This window comes from Eschrichtius robustus, chromosome 7, assembly GCF_028021215.1.
Source record: "Eschrichtius robustus isolate mEscRob2 chromosome 7, mEscRob2.pri, whole genome shotgun sequence".
Lineage (NCBI taxonomy): Eukaryota > Metazoa > Chordata > Mammalia > Artiodactyla > Eschrichtiidae > Eschrichtius > Eschrichtius robustus.
In genome coordinates this window covers 124,329,026-124,350,576 of record NC_090830.1, presented here as the reverse complement: position 1 = coordinate 124,350,576, position 21,551 = coordinate 124,329,026, and the positions used below count along the sequence as shown (strand labels likewise).

At 32.9% G+C, this 21,551-nt stretch overlaps 1 protein-coding gene across 2 annotated transcripts in view; it reads right to left on the bottom strand.

The window, feature by feature from the left end:
- The window catches only part of ATRNL1 (attractin like 1), a 684,787-nt gene that overhangs the window by 423,255 nt on the left and 239,981 nt on the right, over positions 1–21,551 (bottom strand). For both annotated transcript variants that reach the window (XM_068549055.1, XM_068549056.1), the window contains 3 exons: positions 20,571–20,665; positions 16,854–16,932; positions 14,713–14,870 (listed from right to left, as the gene is read on the bottom strand). In XM_068549055.1, coding sequence (XP_068405156.1) covers positions 14,713–14,870; positions 16,854–16,932; positions 20,571–20,665 — 332 coding nt within the window. The remainder of the gene's footprint in view (positions 1–14,712; positions 14,871–16,853; positions 16,933–20,570; positions 20,666–21,551) is intronic.

Genomic DNA, 21,551 nt, shown 5'->3' with positions numbered 1-21,551 from the left:
AAACATAGTTGGAAATTTCAAAAACTCTCAGTAATTCACAGAAAAAGTAGAAAGAAAATAAGGATACAGAACACTGAGCAACACTATCAACCAAATATTCAATTAACATTTAACGAATAACAAACGACTGCAAAGCACACTTGTTTTTTTAAACACATATGGATTTTCAGTAAAAGCAACCATATTCTGGGCAAAAAGCAAACAAACAAAACTTGAAACCAATAAATTTAAAGGATTAAAATCATACATAGTTTTCTCTGGCCACAGAGAAAATTAAATTAGGAAATAATGAAAGGAAGACACCTGGAAAATTCCCAAGTATTTAAGAATTAAATAAGACACTTCTGAATGACTCATGAGTCAAAGAACATATCTCAAGGGAAATAAGGAAATATTCAGGTGTGAATGAAAATGAAAATAAAACTTTTCAAAATTTGTGGAATGTGCCTAAAGCAGTGCATTGAGGGTAATTTATAGCTTTAGAGGCATATAAAAGAAAAGAAGAAAATTCTAAAGTCAGTGATCTAAACTCTCACTTTAAGAAGCTAAAAAAAAGTGAATTAAACTAAATTATTTAAATTAAACTAAATATTTTGTTTTCAACTGTTATGTAAGCAGGTATAATTCTTGTACTACTTTTTGTTGTAAGTTATCAACCTAATATAGATAAGTAAAATAGAAAACATTTATCTTAAACGTTATGGGAAATTATAGAAGGATTTAAACAGGTGAGATATATGTAAGAAGATAAAAAACACTCTCACATACCAATGATGATAATGGTGCTGAGGAGGGAAAAATGGTGATCACCTATCTACTGCTTATTGCAATATTTACTGTTGTATAGGCATGGTTCTATTTTACATAATTATGTCATTTAATCATCATGATAACCCTATAATGTAAGCACTACTGTCTTCATTTTATAGATGAGTTAACTAAAGCTAAGATAGGGAATAATTTAACTGAGGTCACAAATGGGGGACAGACAGATTTAACAGAAATCAGAGAAAAAGTAGTTCAGAATGAAAAAAAGAAATCGGTGAGAAATGCTACAAAGAACTGAATAGCATTAGGATTAACAAGTATCCATTGGCATGGTAACTAGGACATTATTACTGACAAACTGACAGGTATAGTTTAAAGCTGTTTTGCTACATAGTAGCGGTCTGATTTTCAAAATACATGACATAAGACAAATAAATGGTAGCAGCCTGTCATTATAGCGATTGAAAAAGGTGGAAATTTTCTGGAATTTTAGAATTGGTTTCTAACCGTACTTACAGTCTGTTTTCTGCTCTCTTTCACTACAAATGTGTATATATAAAGGAATTTGTGCTCCTGTGAATGGCAAAGATGCCATCAATTTCTTCTTAAAATTATCCTTTTTTTGTTGTTATGGCAGTGGCCCAATATTAGTTCAGTATTCAAAATCTTAGCAGTGTTATACGGATCAGTCCCACATGTGTGCTGCCTAGTTGGCAGTATGAGACCTGGGCAGATGTCTACCTAGCCTGTAATAGGTATCTTTGGTATCCTAGTTCTCAAAGACTTTGGTATCCTAATTAGGATCAGTTCTATTCACTAGCAGGTCAGGGGTGAACCAAGCAGTTAATAAGCAGCTTTATGGGACCGATCATCTGAATTCTTACCTTCTGCTCTTTCCTCATACTTTCTGGTCACCTGGAAACCTCCTTTATAGTCCACTGGCCATAAGCTGTCCACCTCTGCAATTGTGCAATGGTGGCAGGAAAACAAAAGAGGGCAAATAAAACAGTGGGGTTTGGCCCCACCCTCTGGGAGTTGTGTCTTTATCAGAGAAGAAGGCTCCCTGCCCTCAGAGTTGGGACTTTGCAGCTTCCCATTCCCAGTGGCTTTTGTAGCCACCACCACACGACCATTGAACTGCCTGACTACTGAGGCCCAGGAAAGTGGAGAAAAAGGAGAGGAAAAAAAATGGTGCGTATTTCCCATCCTCCCTGAATTTTAGGAGTTCCCTTTTCCACTCTTTAGGCCAAAAGTAGAGAGTTTCTTCATCTCACTCTTTCTGCACCACAGTGCTCACTGCTGGGTCTGGGGCCAGCGAATTCAATGGGAAAAAATGTTAATCTCACTACCAGTTCAGTGGTACTTTGAATTCTAGTATTTTTTTCCAATCTGCCTCCTGATAATTACTTTCAGAGACCTCAAATTGCTATATCATGCATTCTGTCCAGATTTTTTTTGGTTGTGTTCAGTGAGAGAAAGGTCAACATGTGTTTACTCCATCTTACCTCTTATGTGGAATAGGAATGCTTCCAAGGACTAGTCCAACAAATAGTCTTTTATTAGTTTTTATTAAAAGTTCATGTGTACTTCAGAAATATGTCAATTCAGTCATTGTTGGATGCTATATTATCTCTTTCTCTCATGCATATACACACACAATTATGTCTATTGTGCTGTATAGATCATCCTTTATTTTAGTGATACAAAGATATTTTATTCCTCCTTATTCTATTAGCAAATGAGAGTTAAAAGTGGGTTAAAGCAGGGGGGTCCCTAACCCCGGGGCCATGGACCAGTATCGGTCCGTGGCCTGTTAGGAACCTGGCCGCACAACAGGAGGTGAGCGGCGGGGAGCAAAGCTTCATCTGTATTTACAGCCGCTCCCCATCGCTCACATTACTGTCTGAGCTCCGCCTCCTGTCAGATCAGCGGCGGCATTAGATTCTCATAGGAGCACGAACCCTACTGTGAACTGCACATGCAAGGGATCTAGGTTGCGCGCTCCTTATGATAATCTAATGCCCGATGAGCTGAGGCAGAGCTGACATGCTGATGTTAACGCTGAGGAGCGGCTGCAAATACAGATTACAACAGCAGAGAGGTTTGACTGCACAAAGACCGTAATAAATCAATTGCTTGCAGACTCATATCAAAACCCTATCAGTGACTGACAATTAGCTGCATCTGTTGTCAGGCTTTATAGTGGCAAGTGAGTTGATGTACTTCAATTGCACAGCTGCATCTGGTGTCAGGCTTTAAGTCAGAATCCAATACTTATTGTAGTCTGCTCCTAGCCCGCCCATTATTTTATTTACCACTTCCGTCCGCGCCTCTTTCCCACACTGTGCACTTGTCTCAGTCACAGTTTTGGTAAGCCCACAAGCTAACCCTAGCCAAACTGAGTAAAAAACAAACGTCGCTGGAGAGCTTTTTTGAAAAGGGGGAAAGACCCAATGATGAGACAGCAGAAGACTCTGGCTGCCAACAAAAAGGAAGCTGCATTTAAAAGAAAATACCAAGAGTCCTACTTAAATTACGGGTTCACTGCAACAGGTGACTGACATTCTCCAAGCCTGCTTTGTAAAATATGTGGCGACCGGCTATCCAACGAAGCAATGAAACCTTCAAAACTGCTTCGCCACATGGACCAAGCACCCTGCATTAAAAGACAAGCCTTTGGAGTTTTCCAAAAGAAAAAAATGTGAACACAAAGAACAGAAGCAATTATTGAAGGCCACCACTTCATCAAATGTGTCTGCACTAAGAGCATCATTCTTAGCGGCTAACCGCATTGCTAAAGCTAAGAAGCCCTTTACTACTGGTGAAGAGTTGATCCTGCCTGCTGCTAAGGACATTTGTCGTGAACTTTTAGGAGAGGCTGCAGAAAATAGCAAATCAATCAAAGGTACATACTTCTAGAGAATCAGGTAATCTCTCAGAGAATTGCTAAACAGCACCTACCATAATACTGTTAAGTTAGATGGTAATCACTTTTGCCTAATTCAAAATTTTAGACAATTTTCTAAAACCACCTCCCTTCAAATCATAAATACTCTTCAAAAAGTATTCTTCAGCCCCCCAAGAAGGTGATTTCATGGTGTTTTCACCTAATTCATACACATGGGTGTAGCAACAGCAGGAATTGTTAATCAACATACATACAATCTCCTTGTACGCTTGCCAACAAATCTAAAGCCACTTGGTATTAAGCCACTAAGTCAAGAGAGTTAATTTCTGTCTTGAGGTTCCTTAAGGTATCTAGGACTGGGTATTCAATGGCTTCTATTTTCACGAAGATTTTTTATCTGATCTTACTTTTTCTTCTGTTCTGAGGCTAGAAACCAAATCTAAGCAATCTGTCTCCACCAATTCTGTCTTCAGAGCCTAACGAGTTAGTGAATTATTCTTCCTCCAAAGTCCCCCAAATCTGCTAAGGATCCAGATCTTCCAGGAAATTACCCTGACAACTGCATGTAAGACTGGGACACTAAAAGCCATAGAACAATTACCAGACAAGTCTTCTAGAAGGCTGTTTAGGTAATGACTGCACATATTAATACAACGCTTTTTCCTTAGCGGTGGGCTTGTTATATCTGACTAAAGTTATTCTCAAATTTAACACACAAGGGAATGCTTTAATTGGACAATCTGTTGTCCAATTATATTCTGGAAAAAATGAGGACACATACGTATTAAAACTATGCAAATAACCACATTGATATAAGCATGTATTCCTGAATTCCGTAGGATCACTGAGAGCAAGATATCATTCAGAGTGTTTTATTTATTTGGCATAAGCATAGATCAAGAAGAAAGAGAAAGGCCTTCATCGTATATCTATCAGAAAAGAGAATATTAAAAATAATACCACAATATTCCCACCCAAATTCCCATCCACATTTAAAATTTTCTCATTAGTTCATGTAGCCCTATGTATTTAAGTATTATTCCATTGGATTGTGAAACAGCAATCTGTTTTCATTAACTTCACACATTTTGAAGCTACATTTTGGGCACATATAGATTCAGGATTGTGCCATCTTTCTAGTGGATCTGCTACCTCTTTATCATTGTGAAACATACCTCTTTAACTCTAGTAATGACTCTTGCCTGAAAGTTTACTTTGTGTGATCAATAGTTTTCTTTTGGTTAGGTTTGTATAGCATACTTTTGGTATACTTCTACTTTCAACCATTTTGAATCATTATATCTAAAGTTTGTCTCCTTTAAGTATCAGGTTTTATTCAATCCTGTATGACAGTTTTAGGCTTTTACTTGGTGCATTTAGTCTACTTAAATTTAATGTAATTACTGATATAGCTAGGTTATACTTAACTTCTTACTATGTAATTTTTATTTGAACCACCTTTGTTATACACCATTTTTCTCTTTTCATACCTTGCTGTGAGCTCATAAAATATTTCTGTTTGCCAATTCAACTTCTCAATCAACTTATTTCATTCTTTCCTTTCTTCTTCTTTAGATTTACCCTAGAAGTCATAACAATTAGAGACTCTTAAGATTTATTACTTTTACCATTTCACTGATATTGCTAGCACCTCAGACTACTTTAGCTCTATTTACCCCATTGCTCTTTGCATTACTTTCATCATCTATTTGTTGTTCTACAGAAATTTAAACTCCATGAGCTATTTTTTAATCCAGTATTCATTTAAGTTTACTGATTCTGTTATCCTTCGTTTCCTCTCATGTTTCAATGTTTATATCTGAGATCATTTTAAAACTTTCCTCTGCTTAAAGTCCTCTCTGTAGTATTTCTTTTGGCTCCAATCTAATGTCAGTAAAATCCTTCAGATTTTTTTGCTGTTGGAAAATGTACTTATTTGACCTTGATTTGGAAAATGTGTTTGCTGTTTATAGTTGACAGATATTTTCCGTCAGCACATTTTCTCCCCGCTAGTGGTTTCCATTGAGAAGTCACTTGTTGGTCCTGGGACAAGTAGGCTAGTCTAAGTGTGAAATTCTCATAGCGATGGCAGGAAGGCAAACGGAAACATGCAAGTCCTCTTATGTTTTAGGCTCAAAACTTGCATATCCGCACTACTGCCTCATTAAATTCTTCTCCATCTTCCAAGGCTCTTATATCCCACACCACCACCCCAATTATTTTACACCACCACTTTTCTATCATACAATCTGGTTTCCAGTGATTAAAAAAATCTGTTTGCTCCCTGATGAAAATTCTCTCATTAAACTTTGAAAACCCATCTCTCTTGCCTAGAATTCCCTCTCATACCTCTGGTCCATGAACTCCTATTCATCCTTCAAAATCTTACTTCAATATAACTCTCTCCAAGACGCTTCCCTGCTTCAATATCACCTCTGTAACATTAACAAAGGTGGATATACAATTTAGACTCTCCAATTCACAAATACCATTCACATTGATGTTAGCCACAGTGAATAGCTCAGATAACATTTTATGACTGAAACAAAACCAAAATATGTCCCTGAAATTTTATATAAAGGCTCTAGGAGAGAGTCTTTTCCCTTTTCTGTCCGGGATGACTAAATTAGGATTCTATAAATCAAACTAAAATAGAATAGAATACAGTCAACATACTTTGTGAAACAGAACCCACAAACAGAGAGGGAATAATTACATTAGCCAATTCAAAAATTATTTACATAACACAGTATAAAGAATGTCAAGGGATGCAGTTTTAGGTAAGATGGTCATAAGAGGAGACACTGAGTTCCTGAAGTTCCCAGAGACATTTCCTTTGGATGCCCTGTTTTTTCAAGCCTGTAATATCCCTTGTGTTACTTCAAAGCTAATTTAAAGTTGGATTTCTTTACCTACAACTGAAAGAATGCTGATTAACATATTTTATGAGCTACTTGAGGGCAGAAACTACTTTGTGTACCATTTTATCCCCTAGCAAAGTATCCTGTGTGTGACTGAAATTTAAGAAATATCTGCTGGAGAGTGTAGCCAAAAATTTATATAAATGTTCAATATCCACCCCATTTCCATAGGAAGCACTACTTTATATTAGCCTTTGACTGAATAAATACAGAATTAAATACTAAGTAAATAACAATCATTACCATTCCTTTTTATTTTGTTAGTTTCCTGCAGAAATTTATAAAGTTCTATTATCATGCTAGTAAGTTTCATCCTATTAATAGCAAGATTAGACCCAAATTGGATCAAGCCAAATGAAATATTTTTCTACTTTCTTACATATCAGTAAAAACTTCTCCTTATTCATCTAATAGTTTTTAAATTGATCTGTTAAATCTGTCCAAACATATATGGGAACATTATAACTGAAAGTAGTCAAAAGAACTGAATAGGAAAAAGTACCACATAAAAGTATGAAAATACTATTGACATTAATTAAAGCAAAATCTATGTGAAATGTTTGGCTTACAAAAAGGATATGATACAAAGATGTTTCGTTATGCAAACAACAAATAATTAAATATTAAACTCTTCATACATTTTTTATGCTATAGCATATAAAAAAGAATTAAATTACAAGTAGAAAGTTCTAAAATAACTTGAAGTGCTTTCTTTCAGCTGTACACACAAAGTGCTCTCCCTGTGTAACAAGTCTACTGAAGCAAATATTTTAAAAAATTAAGTAAAAATGATCATAAAAGTTAAATGTTAATTTTTATCAGAAACCATTTTTGCTTGTTTGAAGCATCACTGATACAACTTTGTGAAAAGAAAACAGTGATTTTTATCTTTGGACAGAGGATTCTTGGTACTTCATGGTCTGATGGATATTTTTCAACAGGAATTGGGTTTTTTCTATTTTTTAATTTCAGCTACTTTTCAAAATAACTGCCTCCATAGAGTGTAGTTTGTAAATATTTATGAACAATTTCATCTATGGATTGTAAACTTTCTCATAACTTGCAGCTTCTTGGAATTTGCAATAGTGTGTGCTGAGGAAATCTAAAATATATACACATATGTCTACAAACTGACTGCCATTTATCTGAAAAGTACTTGAAAACTTAAATACAAGCTATTAATTAAAACAATTTACAAGTAAAAGCATAAAACACATACATAGTAACAGTCCCATCATTCAGTGAACAAATTTATGGCTACCATATTAATCCAATTACCATTCAGACTAAAAATTAAATGTAGTATTTCTACTTCCTTCCAAAATGGACTGACAGGGAATGGATTTATCTTCCTGCCAAAACAACTAGTAAAGCAGACAAAATGTATGAAACACTGGTGTTCAGTGCAGGACAATGATCCCTGAGTAGAGAAAAAATGAGGTAAGCCTTCTAATGCCACAGATGATTGTGGTTTTAAGACTGGATCAAAAGGAGAGTGAACACAGGTGCAGTCCAGAAATTTTCCTGAATTGAGGAAATGAAGCTGGGAATTCTGGAAAAGCCAAGGTGGCTACAGTGTACAAGACAGTATACTGGAGAAGACAGAACCGCCCAGAGTCCCCGTGAGTCTTCAGGCGAATACTACTTACTGGTGAAGAAACTATCCAAGGCTGGGGAAAGAACCATATGAAAGAAGCAGAGAGAAGAATCCTCAAAACTCACATAGGGTTGGGAACAGTTCATGGTCCAACCAGTCAGAGGTGGATAACCTGTAATTCATGTCTCACAAAGTAGAGTACCCAGAAGGGCAGTGCATCAGGAATGGAAAGATTAACCCTAGACTAAATTATGCTTTGTTCCTGCCGATCAAAGCACAAAAATATGCCTTGAAAAGATCAAATTTTTCCAAGTAAATTAACTCCACTGCAGAAAAAAGCTAAAACTTATCTATCAAAATTAATAAATATCTAGCACCCAAAAAGGTAAAACTCAGGAATGTCTGGCATCCAATCAAAATATGACTCATAAGGAAAAGCAAAATAAAACAATAGGAAAAAAACCTCAGAAATGACACAAATGATAGAATGTGCAGACAAGGACATTGAAAGAGTTATAGTAACTGTAATTCCATATGTTCAAGACGGCAGAAAATCGATGGAGCGTGTTAAGTAGAAACATTTTTTCTAAAAACCTTACCAAAATTCTAGAAATAAAAAATATAATGTCTGAGATGAAAAATACACTGGATGGGATTAATATGAGATTGGATACTATAGAAGAAAAGATTAATGAACTTGAAGATATAAGTACCAAAAATATACAAAGTGAAACACAGAGAGAAAAGAAAAGAATGAATAAAAACCAAGAACAGAGCATTAGTGGGCAAAGGAACAATTTCAAGCAGTTTAATATACATACAATTGGAATTCCTTAAGAAGAGAGAAGTGGGAAAAAAACTGAGAAATAATGGCTGAACATTTTCTAAATTTCGTGAAAACTATAATTTTATGAATTTATGAAGTAAAACCCATGCACAAGAAACATAAAAAAACCCACACCTATACACATCATAATCAAATTGGCCAAAATCAGTGATAAAGAGAAAAAAATTTTTAATGCAGAAAGAGGAAAATGAGCCATTACATACAAAGGAACAGCAAGATTAAACACACTTCTCATTAGAAACAATAGAAACCAAAGGACTATATACAGAAACATCTTTAAAATAATGAAAGGAAAAAGCTACAATTTAAAATTCTTTAACACCACCCCAAGAAAAGTGAAATAAAGATTTTTTCAGAAATACAGGCAGATATAATGCATTGTCAGCAGATCTCCACTAAAGTGTTAAAGGACGTCCCTTAGGCAGTAGGAAAATGATACTACATAGTACACACTGCTATATTTAAAACAGATAACCCACAAGGACCTACTGTATAGCATGGGGAACGCTAGGTTATTCTGTAATACCTAAATGGGGAAAGAATTTGAAAAAGAATAGATACATATATATGTATAACTGAATCACTTTGCTGTAGACCTGAAACTAACAGAACATTGTTAATCAACTATGCTCCAATATAAAATAAAAATTAAAGAAAAAAGAAATTTGGATTTACAAAAACGAAAAAGAAATGATGAATGCTGGAAACAGTAAATATGTAGATAAAAGAGAAGATGTTTTCTTATTTTTAATATCTTTAAATAAAACTGACCATCAAAAATAGTAAAAGTGTAGTGTGAATTTTATAATACATGAAGCAGTAAAATATATTCAACAATGGCACAAAGGCCGGGGGAAGGAAATGAAAGTACACTTTTTAAGGTTAATATACAAAAAATGAGTGATGTAATATCTCTTATAGACAATGAAAAGTTTAAGATGTATATGATAAACTATAAAATAATCACTAAAATAACACAACAGAGTTGTAGCTAATAAGCCAAAAAAAAGGATAAAATTAAATCATAAAAAATGCTGAATTCAAAAAATATGGCAGAAAAAAGAAAAGAATGAACAATGAACAAATAAGAAAAATAGAAAACAAATAGCAAGATGTTAGATTTAAACCCAAAGACATACAGTAATACCTCAAAGATACTGTAGGTTCAGTTCCAGACCACTGCAATAAAGCAAATAACGCAATAAAGCATTTCACATAATGTTTTTGGTTTCCCAGTGTATAAAAAATTATATTTGTAAAAAAAAATTATATTTGTACTATACTATAGTCTGTTAAGTGTGCAATAGCGTTATATCTAAAAAAATGTATTGGGTTGGCCAAAAAGTTCATTTGGTTAATGAATATGTTGCTCGATAAAGTTCTTGATGAAAATGAAAAAATGTGTCTTTTATTTTTACTTAAAACCAAATGAACTTTTTGGCCAACACAATACACACCGAAATTTAAAAATTCTTTATTGCTGAAAATGCTAACCATCATCTGAGCCTTCACTGAGTCCTAGTAGTAACATCAAAGATCACTGATCACAGATCACCAAAACAAATATAATAATAGCGAAGAAGTTTGAAATATCATGAGAATTACCAAAATGAGACACAGGGACAAAGTGACCAAATGTTTTGGAAAAATGGTGCCTATAGACCTGCTCAACTCAGGGTTGGCACAAACCTTCAATTTGTAAGAAACGCAGTATCTGCAAACTGCAATTAAGGAAAGCTCAATAAAATGAGGTATGCCTGTAAATATATATACGTTACATGTACATGATTTAGGATTGGAGAAAAAGACAATTATATGCCGCCTAAAATAGATCCACTTTAAATATAAAAGCACAAATAGGCTAAAGTAGAAGGATGAAAAGTAACATAGCATTCTAGCAGTAATTTTAAAAAGCTGGAATGCCTTTACTATTAATATTTGGCAAAATAAATTTTAATTTCTTGTAAATAAATTTTAAAGCAAAGAATATTACCAGGAATATAGAAAGTAATTTCCTAGCAATAAAGAGGTCAAGTCACCAATTCATCAAGAAGACATAAAAACCCTAAACATTTATCTATCTAAGTAAGAGAGCTTCAAAATACATGACGTAAAAACTGCTAGAACTACAAGAACAAATAAACTAACCTACAGTTACAGTCAGAGATTTGGACGCTTATTTTTCAAATTGACAGGGCATCAATGTGGACACTTAGACGACTTGCAAAAGCTATCAACCAACCTGCCCTAATTGACATTTGTACAAGACTTCACCCAACAAGAGGAGAACACGCCTCTTTTGCAACTGTCCAAGGAACATTTACCAAAATAGATTCATATCTGGGTGCTATGGTCTTTGAAAGGTGATTAGGTAGGTCATGAGGGTAGATTGCTCATGAATGGGACTAGTGCTCCTATAAAAGCAGTCCCACAGAGCTCCCCATCCTCTTCCATCATGTGAGGACACAGCAAGAGGGCACAGGCTATAAACCAGGAAAGGGGCCATCACCAAAACCTGACCATTCTGGTGCCTTGACCTTGGACTTCCCAGCCTCCAGAATGGTAAACAATGAATTCCTGTTGTTTATAAGCTACCCAGTCAATAGTATTTTTTCATAGCAGCCCAAATGGACTAAGACACTAGGTTTATTCATTTTCTATTGCTGTAGTAACCAGTTAACACAGTGTTAGTGGCTTAAGACAATTCATATTTACTGTCTTATAGTTCTGTATGTTAGAAATCTGATAGAGGTTTCAGTGGACTAAAATCAAGGTGTTAGCAAGGATACGTTTCTTTTTAGAGGTTCTAGTGAAGAATCTGTTTCCTCAACTTTTGCAGCTTCTAGAGTCTATATTCCTTGGCTCGAGCCCCCTTCCTCCATATTCAAAACGAGCAATGTTGGTTCCCTCTGACCATTCTTCTGTAGGCACATCACCCTCTGACCCTGACCTCAGCCAAAAATGGTTACATTAAGATTCATGTAGTTAGGTTGGTCCACCCCGGTAACTCAGAGTAATCATCCTAATGTCCTAAAGTTAATCACATCTTCAAAGTCCTCTTTGTCCATGTTAAGATAATATATCCACAGGTACCAGAGATTAGGACGTGGTAGCCTTTGTGGAGCCATTATTCTGCCAAAAACACTGGACCATAAGTCTCAATAAATTTTTTAAAATTCAAATCAAAAAAAAATTCAAATCATTCAAAATATATTCTGCAACTACACTGGAATTAAATTAGAGGTAAGTGACAGAAGCATTTCTAGAAATTCTCTAAATAGTTGAAAATTAATTATCCCACTTTTAAATACCCCACTGATCAACGAGGAAATCAAAAAGGAAATTAGAAAGCATTCACCTTAAGACATCAGAAAAAGAAGAGCAAATTAATGTCAATGAAGCAAAAGAAAGGGAATAATTAGAGAGAAGAAATTAATGAAATAAAAAATAGAAAAACAAGTGAAATTGATAACTCTCTAACCAGACTGACCAAGAAAAGAAAAAAAGAGAGGGGAAACTAATTACCAATACCAGGAATTAGATGACATCAGTGGATGATATGTGAATATTATTAAAAATCTTTTGCCAATTAATTCTACAAATTAGGTAAAATGGGAAAGACACAACTGAGAGACACAAACGGACAGAGCTCGCTCAAGAAAAAACAGATAACCAGAAAAGCTCTCAATCTATTAAGGAAATTAAAGTTGTAGTTAAAACATTCCCATAAAGAAAATCACAAGTTCAAATTCATTCAATGTTGAATTCTACCACAAACTTAAGAAGGAAATAATATGGATTCTATATCAATTCTTTCAGAAAATTACACAGGAAGGAAAACTTCCCAATTTATTTTATAAGGCCAGCAGTACCATGCTACAAAGTCAACAAGATTATAAGAATAAAAAACTACAAACTAACATGCCTCATAAACATAGGTTCAGAAATTCTTAAAATTTTAACAAATCAAATGCAACAATATATTAAAGGTATAATACAAAATGACTAAGTGGAGCTTACCCCTGATTAGCAAGGATGGTTAAACATTCAAAAATCAATGTCATTCAATTCTATTAGCAAATAGATCTCAATTCAAATAATTTTACTATTTTATGTTTAAAAATGGAAAGTTTATTACAGTTCTCTAAACAAACACACATACTCATCCCCCTTAATATAACATATCCCATAGGACTAATGTGATGATTTTACTCAAAGAGTAAGAACTGGGCTCTACCTATCTTGACCATCACGGTTATTTTCCACATTTTATTATTTTGGGAGAGTGAGATATTTTAACTTCATTATTCAAATTCTGGTTTGGCTTCCAGAACATATTACTAGTATGATCTCAAAAGAAAATCCAATTTAGAAAGTTAATTTCTAACCATTAAATATTCATGAAATAAAGGGCAGGAAACAATAAAAAATGTAACAATTCTTTCAATTTTAATTACTATTTAATAAGCTCAAGGATGAGCCCTTTTGTCACCTTCAATCATAATCTGAATAAAACAAGTGAAATCTGATTAACATTTCTATATAAATCTTAGAAAATGAAATGATATATCCAGCATCCTCAAAGTCAAAATTCTAAAAAACTACAAGGAAATATTTCTGGCATTTTTTTTTTACTATATTAGCATCTAATTCAATCACCATGAAGAAGTAACTTTATCAAATTAATTTTTATTACTATTTACTGAGTAGTAATTTGTACTAATATTTCTTGAACAGGTAAGTAATTTCCTTAACTTAGACATGGAATCAACCTTACAATAAGAATTTTTCCAGCAAACAAATGATTTTTACAAATCACTCAGTCCTCCCACAAATCACATAGAAATTAATATAAATAAAACATGCAAATTTTTCTATATAAAAGAAGAATAAATGATCTGTAATTTTTTAAAGATTATAAAACATAATGGTTCAGCACAGAGCTTGGCACATGTGAGCTATTTAGTAAACTAATTTGAATTCATTCTAATCAAACAGTCATAAAAGGATGATAAATAAATCCCAACATTAAAAAATATAAACTTTTTCTTTTATAAAAGCATAAATTAAGACTACAAACCTTGACTCTTTCAACATAGAAAGAACATCCTAAATGTTCCTAGCAATAAATCAAAAGCCTTTAGCAGCCTATCACTAAACACAATAAAAATAAAATATACAACATATATAGAGTAGATAAAGAAATCAATAGTGAAAGGTAGTGAGCCTTAAAGAATTAACTATTAGGTACTGCTAATCCTAAATTTTTAATGAAGGTTTGAATTATGTTCAGTATATAATAAAGATTACTAAACATAGCAAATGATTTCAAGTTGTATTGTAAGAAAAGAGTATCTAACCCTCAAAGAATAAAATTAATCAGAAAATACAAACAATGTAGTTATTTCAAGTTTTGATGCATTTTTAAAGAATATAATCTCACTGAAAAATTAGTACATTCTTTAGTTAATTCAATATTATTCGTGTAAACATTTTTTACGAAGACATTCATCATCACAGACATTCACTGTATCCTTTTTATGGAGGGTCAATACTTGTTTTCATATTGCTCAAAATATAGAAATCCTTATCACTTCTTTGAACAAAAACAGCATTCTTTATGTAATGAAAATACTCAGTGGTCATTAGATTAAATACTATTAACACTTACCTGTATTTTAATGGGCCATGAAAAGTTGCTGACGTACACATAGAACGTAATGTTTGGATTGCTTCTAAAGTTAAATTTTTCATAGGAAAAACTATCTCTGTATTCTTTTATATTAGTCTTGGAAACTATAGGGGTCTCCTCCCCAGATATTGTTCCAGCTAAAATGTAAATAATAATAACAAATTTAAATAATTCATATTAGGAAACAGTTATCTTTATTAACATAATATATACATATATATGATATTTACTTAATTTTTATAACTATACTTATAAGAACATAACTATCCAAATAAAGTCATGTTTTACAACTTAGACTGACAAAGAAAAAAGAAAATGAGATTTGTCATACATATTGATATAATGGAAACAGATTTAGTATAAAAATTATTTTTTAAAGTGATACCACTGATGAAGTGCTATGTACTAGGCACTGGCTTAGAGACTTTATATTCTATTCTAAAAAAAAATTTATCCCAGAGATATTCCAGCTCTGTTTTTCAAACTGAAAACTGAGCCTCAGAAAGATTAAGACACTTGCCTTAAGTTTATAGCTACTGAACAGTAAAGTCCTTTTTGGAACTCAGGTATATAAGGCTTCAGAAACTGAGTTTTATCTACTTCTCCACAGAGCCTTTCAAAACAAATCAGGACATAGTTCACATGTCTCAATCCAATTTAAAAACGGAAAAGAAATCAAATTTTTTTTGTTTACCACAAACTGAACCACCACTACTTTGAATAAATTGGGAGGATATAATTTAAAATATGAGTTAAACGTTCAATTAGTTAAACACATATTGAGTACTCAATAAATATTTACTGAAATTAACCAAATGGAAGAAAGAATTTCCAACAATCTTACCAAGCCCTCCGCCTTAACAGTAAAAATAATTAGGATACTGAGCAACTGAATTAATTTCTAACTGATGACTTCTTCTAAAATAACCTTGGATGCTTTTTAAAAATGCAGATTTCCTGATGACATCTTCCAAACTGATAACAAAATTTCTGAGATTTGGTTCTGGGAATCTGAAAGTTACAAGTGATCTCTTGCATATTAAAACCACTGTTCTAAAGTGATTACACAGGTTTTATGTATTTTTGTTGACAAATTTTAAAACTCTTGTAGAGTCAGTTTATTATGCAGAATTTCAAATTTACAGTACAAGTTATCATGAATTCTTATTAATGAAACTCACAGAGCCAAGATTTCACTATATGTTTGCACAATTGGAACAAAATATCTACATAATTGTCTAATCTTTTCCATTTTTACACATGTAATATAAAATCTGGAACTGCAAAGACCTCTTCACTTTTGAATTCTGTTTCCATTATTCTACATATTAAAATAGCATAATAACTTAATTTTAAGAAATCAAATATGGATTTCTAAGGATCCATATATTTTCTTTAAAAAGCTTCCAGCACTTTTATGCAACAGTGTATCTTTTACACAGAAAGTAGAAAGCAATATAATTTCCTAAAACGTAAATATAAAACGGTGAGAATACTTTTTCATAATCCAGCATACAGATTTGTACTTCTTCTTAGTTATGTTTCTTAAAAGTTAACAATTTCAACTTATAAACCTTATTATGGAAGAGCTATTAAGTGCAGGGTTTTTTTACCCTCTCTCAGCACCAAAGCTGACAAAGGTAAGGGGTTAGCTTAAAAGTAATAGATAAGTTGGTAATTTATAAGCATACACAGAAAAAATTCACTGTCTTATATCAATATTAAGGTCAATAATTAAATTTATAGCTTCAATGGTGAATCAAGTAATTGAAATCTCAGCCTCTTTAGTCATTAAAGAAGGAATCTATCTTAATTAAAATCACAGGAATTCATAACACTGTCATAAAAAAAAATTAAGTAGTGTAAAATGTTGTTATCTACCTAATTTTAATTGAATTAGGGAGAAAGTTAACACAGTAATGAAGCTTTATTAATAATGCTACTTATTATTTTTACCTGAAACAGCAGGTATTATTATATGCACAATTATGGCATATAGTATATATATGTCATATAATATTTTTTAATTTCAATTATTTAAATTAACATAAAAGGTCATATTAGAACACCCTACATATAGGAACAGAAGTGAAAGACTCATGACAACAAAATTCTCTTACCTGTTGAACCAACTGACCATGTAATGTTGAGATTAAAGTTGTTTGATGCATTTATTGAAATATCCAAATTTTTGTTTGACTACCAAGAAAAAAAAATACTGTGGTTAAAAAAATCAAATTATACTAGATAGATATGTTTACTGTTTTAATTATGTCCATGCTATATTTCTCACTGTAAACATCATGTGAATACTCGAGTGAGAAAGTGCAGACGCCAATTACACTTTTTTAATGAAAAAATATAGGTGATAAATTCAAAGGTATATTTAAAGTTCCCATTTATCTTCCCTACTATAATCTGGCCTTCTCTATGTAAGCCAGAGGCTGCTATAATTCAATATTTTAGCAATTGCGGCTTCGTATTAATTAAATCATGTTCATGAGGCAACAAAATGAGTTTATAAAGACTATGCATCATTGAGTCAGGCAACCTTGGGGGGTTCAAATCTTAGCTCTTTAATGTACATGCTGATTGATATAGGGAAGGTTACCTCTCCTTCCCGAAAATCAGTTTCCTTATCTCTGAAATGGGGATTTCATGACTTCCCTAAAGACTTTCTTGTGAACATTAAATAAGATTCTTCATCTTCTTCCTTACCAGGGGACTCAGAAAGAAGACATGATTGCTGACTTCTGAGAAGGGGTTGATTTTTTATTATTAATGGAGTGGTTCAAAAATAGTTGCTTTTCTACGAAAAGGAAACATGGTAGAAACAGTGTACCCCTAAGAAAACTTAAATCATTATTTTTATCTTGAAGTCACATCTTCATTATTGTGTGTGCCTTATTTTGGGTCGGGGAAATGTGAGAATAACTGGTATTATTGCTAGAAAGGTCACACAAAATTTGCAACTGATATAGGAAACTATAGAACTCTTCTTGAATTTTTAGTTCATCCTCTCAAGTTTAGGCATTACTGAAATATGTGGTACCATAACTAAAGCCCTATAAAATACATTTAAGGTCAAGGAAATATACTGGACTGGACGAGGTAATACTGTGACTACCACAGTAAATGACAAAATTAGTCATTTAGAACATTGTTGTTAGATGTGGATAAGTTCAGCAAGATATTATACAAGAAACTACTCCAGAAATTGTTCACATGAAAGCATTGGCTGGAGATGATGTACAGTGGGTTAGAATTATATCTGTTTTCAAAATATAATAAATGCATAAATAATGAAGGTACCTATTTTTTTATTTTTTTTGTAGGATAAGTAGGAGGCCCAGACCAATAATCTATTTTAATTTCAGAAATTGTTCCAAGTTGAATTTCTCTTTAATTATAAATTGTATAAATCTAATTACAAATTATTTATAATGAAGTTACAAGCATCCTTGGTGGCACTTCTCATGATAGTTTAGTGTCCTTCAGTTTCCAAAAACATGTGTCTGGGCTCTTGGCTTCAACTGAACAATACAGCAGAAAGTAAAACTGAAAGCTGTGACATTTGTAAGAATTCAAGTTTTTCTGGAAATTGAAGGAGGAGAGGATAGCCAAGAGAGAAGCAAACTAGAATTATATCTAATCTGAGCCCATGTGTATGACACTATGGATCATATTGGAGAGACGTATTACTCACATCCACATTGTGAGTCAGATATCCCACTTATATTAAATGTCTTATATCCTCAATGAACTCTACAAGTTTGGAATTACCATTAAACATTCAAGAAGCCAAAGGTAAAGACTAAATTCTGATACATGCTGCAACATGGATGAACATTGGAAACACTGAAACATTAGGCTAAGTGAAATAAGCCAGACACGGAAGTACAAATGTTGTATGATTACACATATGAGGTACCTGGAACACAGAAACTGATAGAGACAGAAAGTAGAATAAAGGTTACCACAGGCTGGGGGTAGGGGAGGAATAGGGAGTTATTGCTTAATGGATACAGATATTCTATTTGGACTGATGAAAAATTTTGATGATGGATTGTGGTAATGGTTGCATAACACTGTAAATGTACTTAAATGCCACCAAATTGTACACCTAAAAATGGTTAAAATGATAAATTTTACTTTATGTATGTTTTACCACAGTAAAAAAGAAGTCTACAGTGTTTACAATGCACTTATTATGTCAGAAAATGTAGTTTCTGACATATTAATATGTCTTTATAAAAATACACACCATCAGTGAAGAGAGTATTATACTTGTACGAAGACATCCTCAAAAAGCCTTATTTAAAAGTCAAAACTTTAAATGTAGTCCCAAGAATGTAGGCATCCCGTAAAATCTAAGGAATAAGGAGAATTTCCCTATTTTGGGGAAAGAGGGCTCTTACTTTACTGGAAACTGAAAATTTAAATTATACTATTTGTTGGCAAGTTCAGTAAAATATTTTAGAGGAAAGAAGCTAGTGAATGCCAGGATACATTTTGAGGTTTCACCTATTTGAAAAACTATTAAAATATATGATATAGATTTAGTAAGCTGGATTAATGTATAATAAGAATACAGCATTTGAGAAAGAGTGACATCAGTAGGGTGGTGGAATAGGAAGTCCCAGCGCTCATCCCTGACAAAAAGAAAACAATTTAACAATGATATATGGACCAGAACACCTCTATGACAGGACCAAAATCCAGTTAAGAAGTTGCAGTACAAAAAAATGAATACAAACTGAGAATAGCCACATTATAATGGGTAAAAAGAACAATTTCACTTTACCAAGGTCAGCACCTCCCCCAAGCCAGCGCAGCTCAACATCAGAAAGATCAACTTGGCCAATGACTGCTCCCTCAGGGGAAAGAGAGAGTGTAGGATATATCCAACATACTTGTCCTTTAATGGTACTGCCCAAAGAACCTATTTCTGTCTCCACTAAGACAGAGAGCACTGAGAGAACAAGCATGTGTGGACATCTGACATCAGCTAAGAGAAAACAAACAAAATGTGGGTGGCTCACTACAGCCAACATGACTCAGAGAGATTGGGAGAAGGTGCACAACCCTGAGAACTTCTCCCCCAGAAGAAGTTGTTAAAGGGTACAAACTTGCAAACAGTAGGTAAATCCTAGAGATCTAATGCACAATATAGTGATTATGGACAACAAATACTGTATCATAAACTTCAAAGTTGCTAAGAGACTAGATTTTAATTATTGCCCCCCAAAATTACAATTATTTGACATGACAGCGGTGTTAGCTCATGCTATGTTTGTAATCATATTGTAATATATGCACATATTAAATCAGCATATTATACAGTTTAAACTTACACAATGTAATATGTCAATTACATCTCAATAAAAATAATTTTTTTAAAACCTAGCATTCATATAACTCAGATAAAACAGTTGATTTAGAAAAAATATAATGAAAACTTACTACTATGTAACAGTATATTTAAAAAAAAAGAAAATATATATAAGATAGCCTGTGTTTTGAAGCTTTGGGTTATATTTTCAAAAAGACCACTCCCAGTTTCAGAACATAATTAAAAGCATAAACACTGTTGTAAGCCTGAAAAATAACAGAAATAATGCATAAATTGTAGGACTGTTTACAAAATCTGAAATACCAAGCTCACATATTCTCTGAATCACAAAGGTAACTAGGTCTTACGAAAAGAAAAAATTAACAGGATTAGTCTTTCTACAAAAGCCCTACAGTGTGATAATTCTGAGAAGAGGTACAATTACAATGAAAGATGATGAAAAGCTGTATCCGTTGATATTTTAAAAGTTAAATTATCTTCTTACCTGTTCTGGGTTTGCTATGAAGTTTATGGCAGTATGGTGGCGATCATCTTCCTGTAATAAGCTGAATGTAAACTGATAATCAATCAAAAGGCTGTCTGTAGGGAAAAAAAAAATACAATCCGGATATGTACTTTTAAAAATTGTTTGACAAACAAAAGTTAGGTGAAAATATACTGCATATCAGATTTGAAAATTATTATCATTAATTATTAGTGGCCTATTCAAGACTGGCAAAATATAAATCTTTGTTATCAAGCAACAAAAAGCAAAATATAGATATGAAAGTAGTCCTAACTCTTCAAAATTCTATTACTTCTCTTGCTATTATAAAGGTTCTACAAACACTGTAGCCATTCTGGAAACTACACAAGAGAATAAAATAAAGTCATCCACAATCTTACAATCAGAGAAAAATACAGGTAACATTTTGGTGCATTTTATTCCAGTTATAATTCTGTAGATAGAAAGACAGGGAGACATTTTGGTATCCTAGTTTCATAAAATCAAAATTCTTTGAAAACATGAATTTTAATAGCTAAATAATATTTCATCACATGCCATAATGCATTTACTCGGATCTATTATTGTAGTAATTTTTACTTTCAGCAGTTTTTAAATGACTCTGTGATAAGCATCATTCTACAAAAGTGACTCTTATTAACAATTGGTAAAAAGAATTCAGTGGTAAACATTTTTAAATTTTGTCCATGTATAATAATACTGAAACCAAGGTGAAACATTTAAATGTTATAGGTCATGAATAGCTTCACGTGTTATACAAAGGTGAAGTATTACTCATAATGTTAAACTGCCACCTTTTAAAAAATATTTCCAATTATTTAAATAGAAATGACTTCTATCTTTTGGATACATACCTTTCATGTTATCCCCTCAGCCATTAAACACTATTAAAATTAAAAGTAAAGATAGGAACAATATCACTGGACTTATTATCAAAGCATCATTCTTTATGTTGCTTAC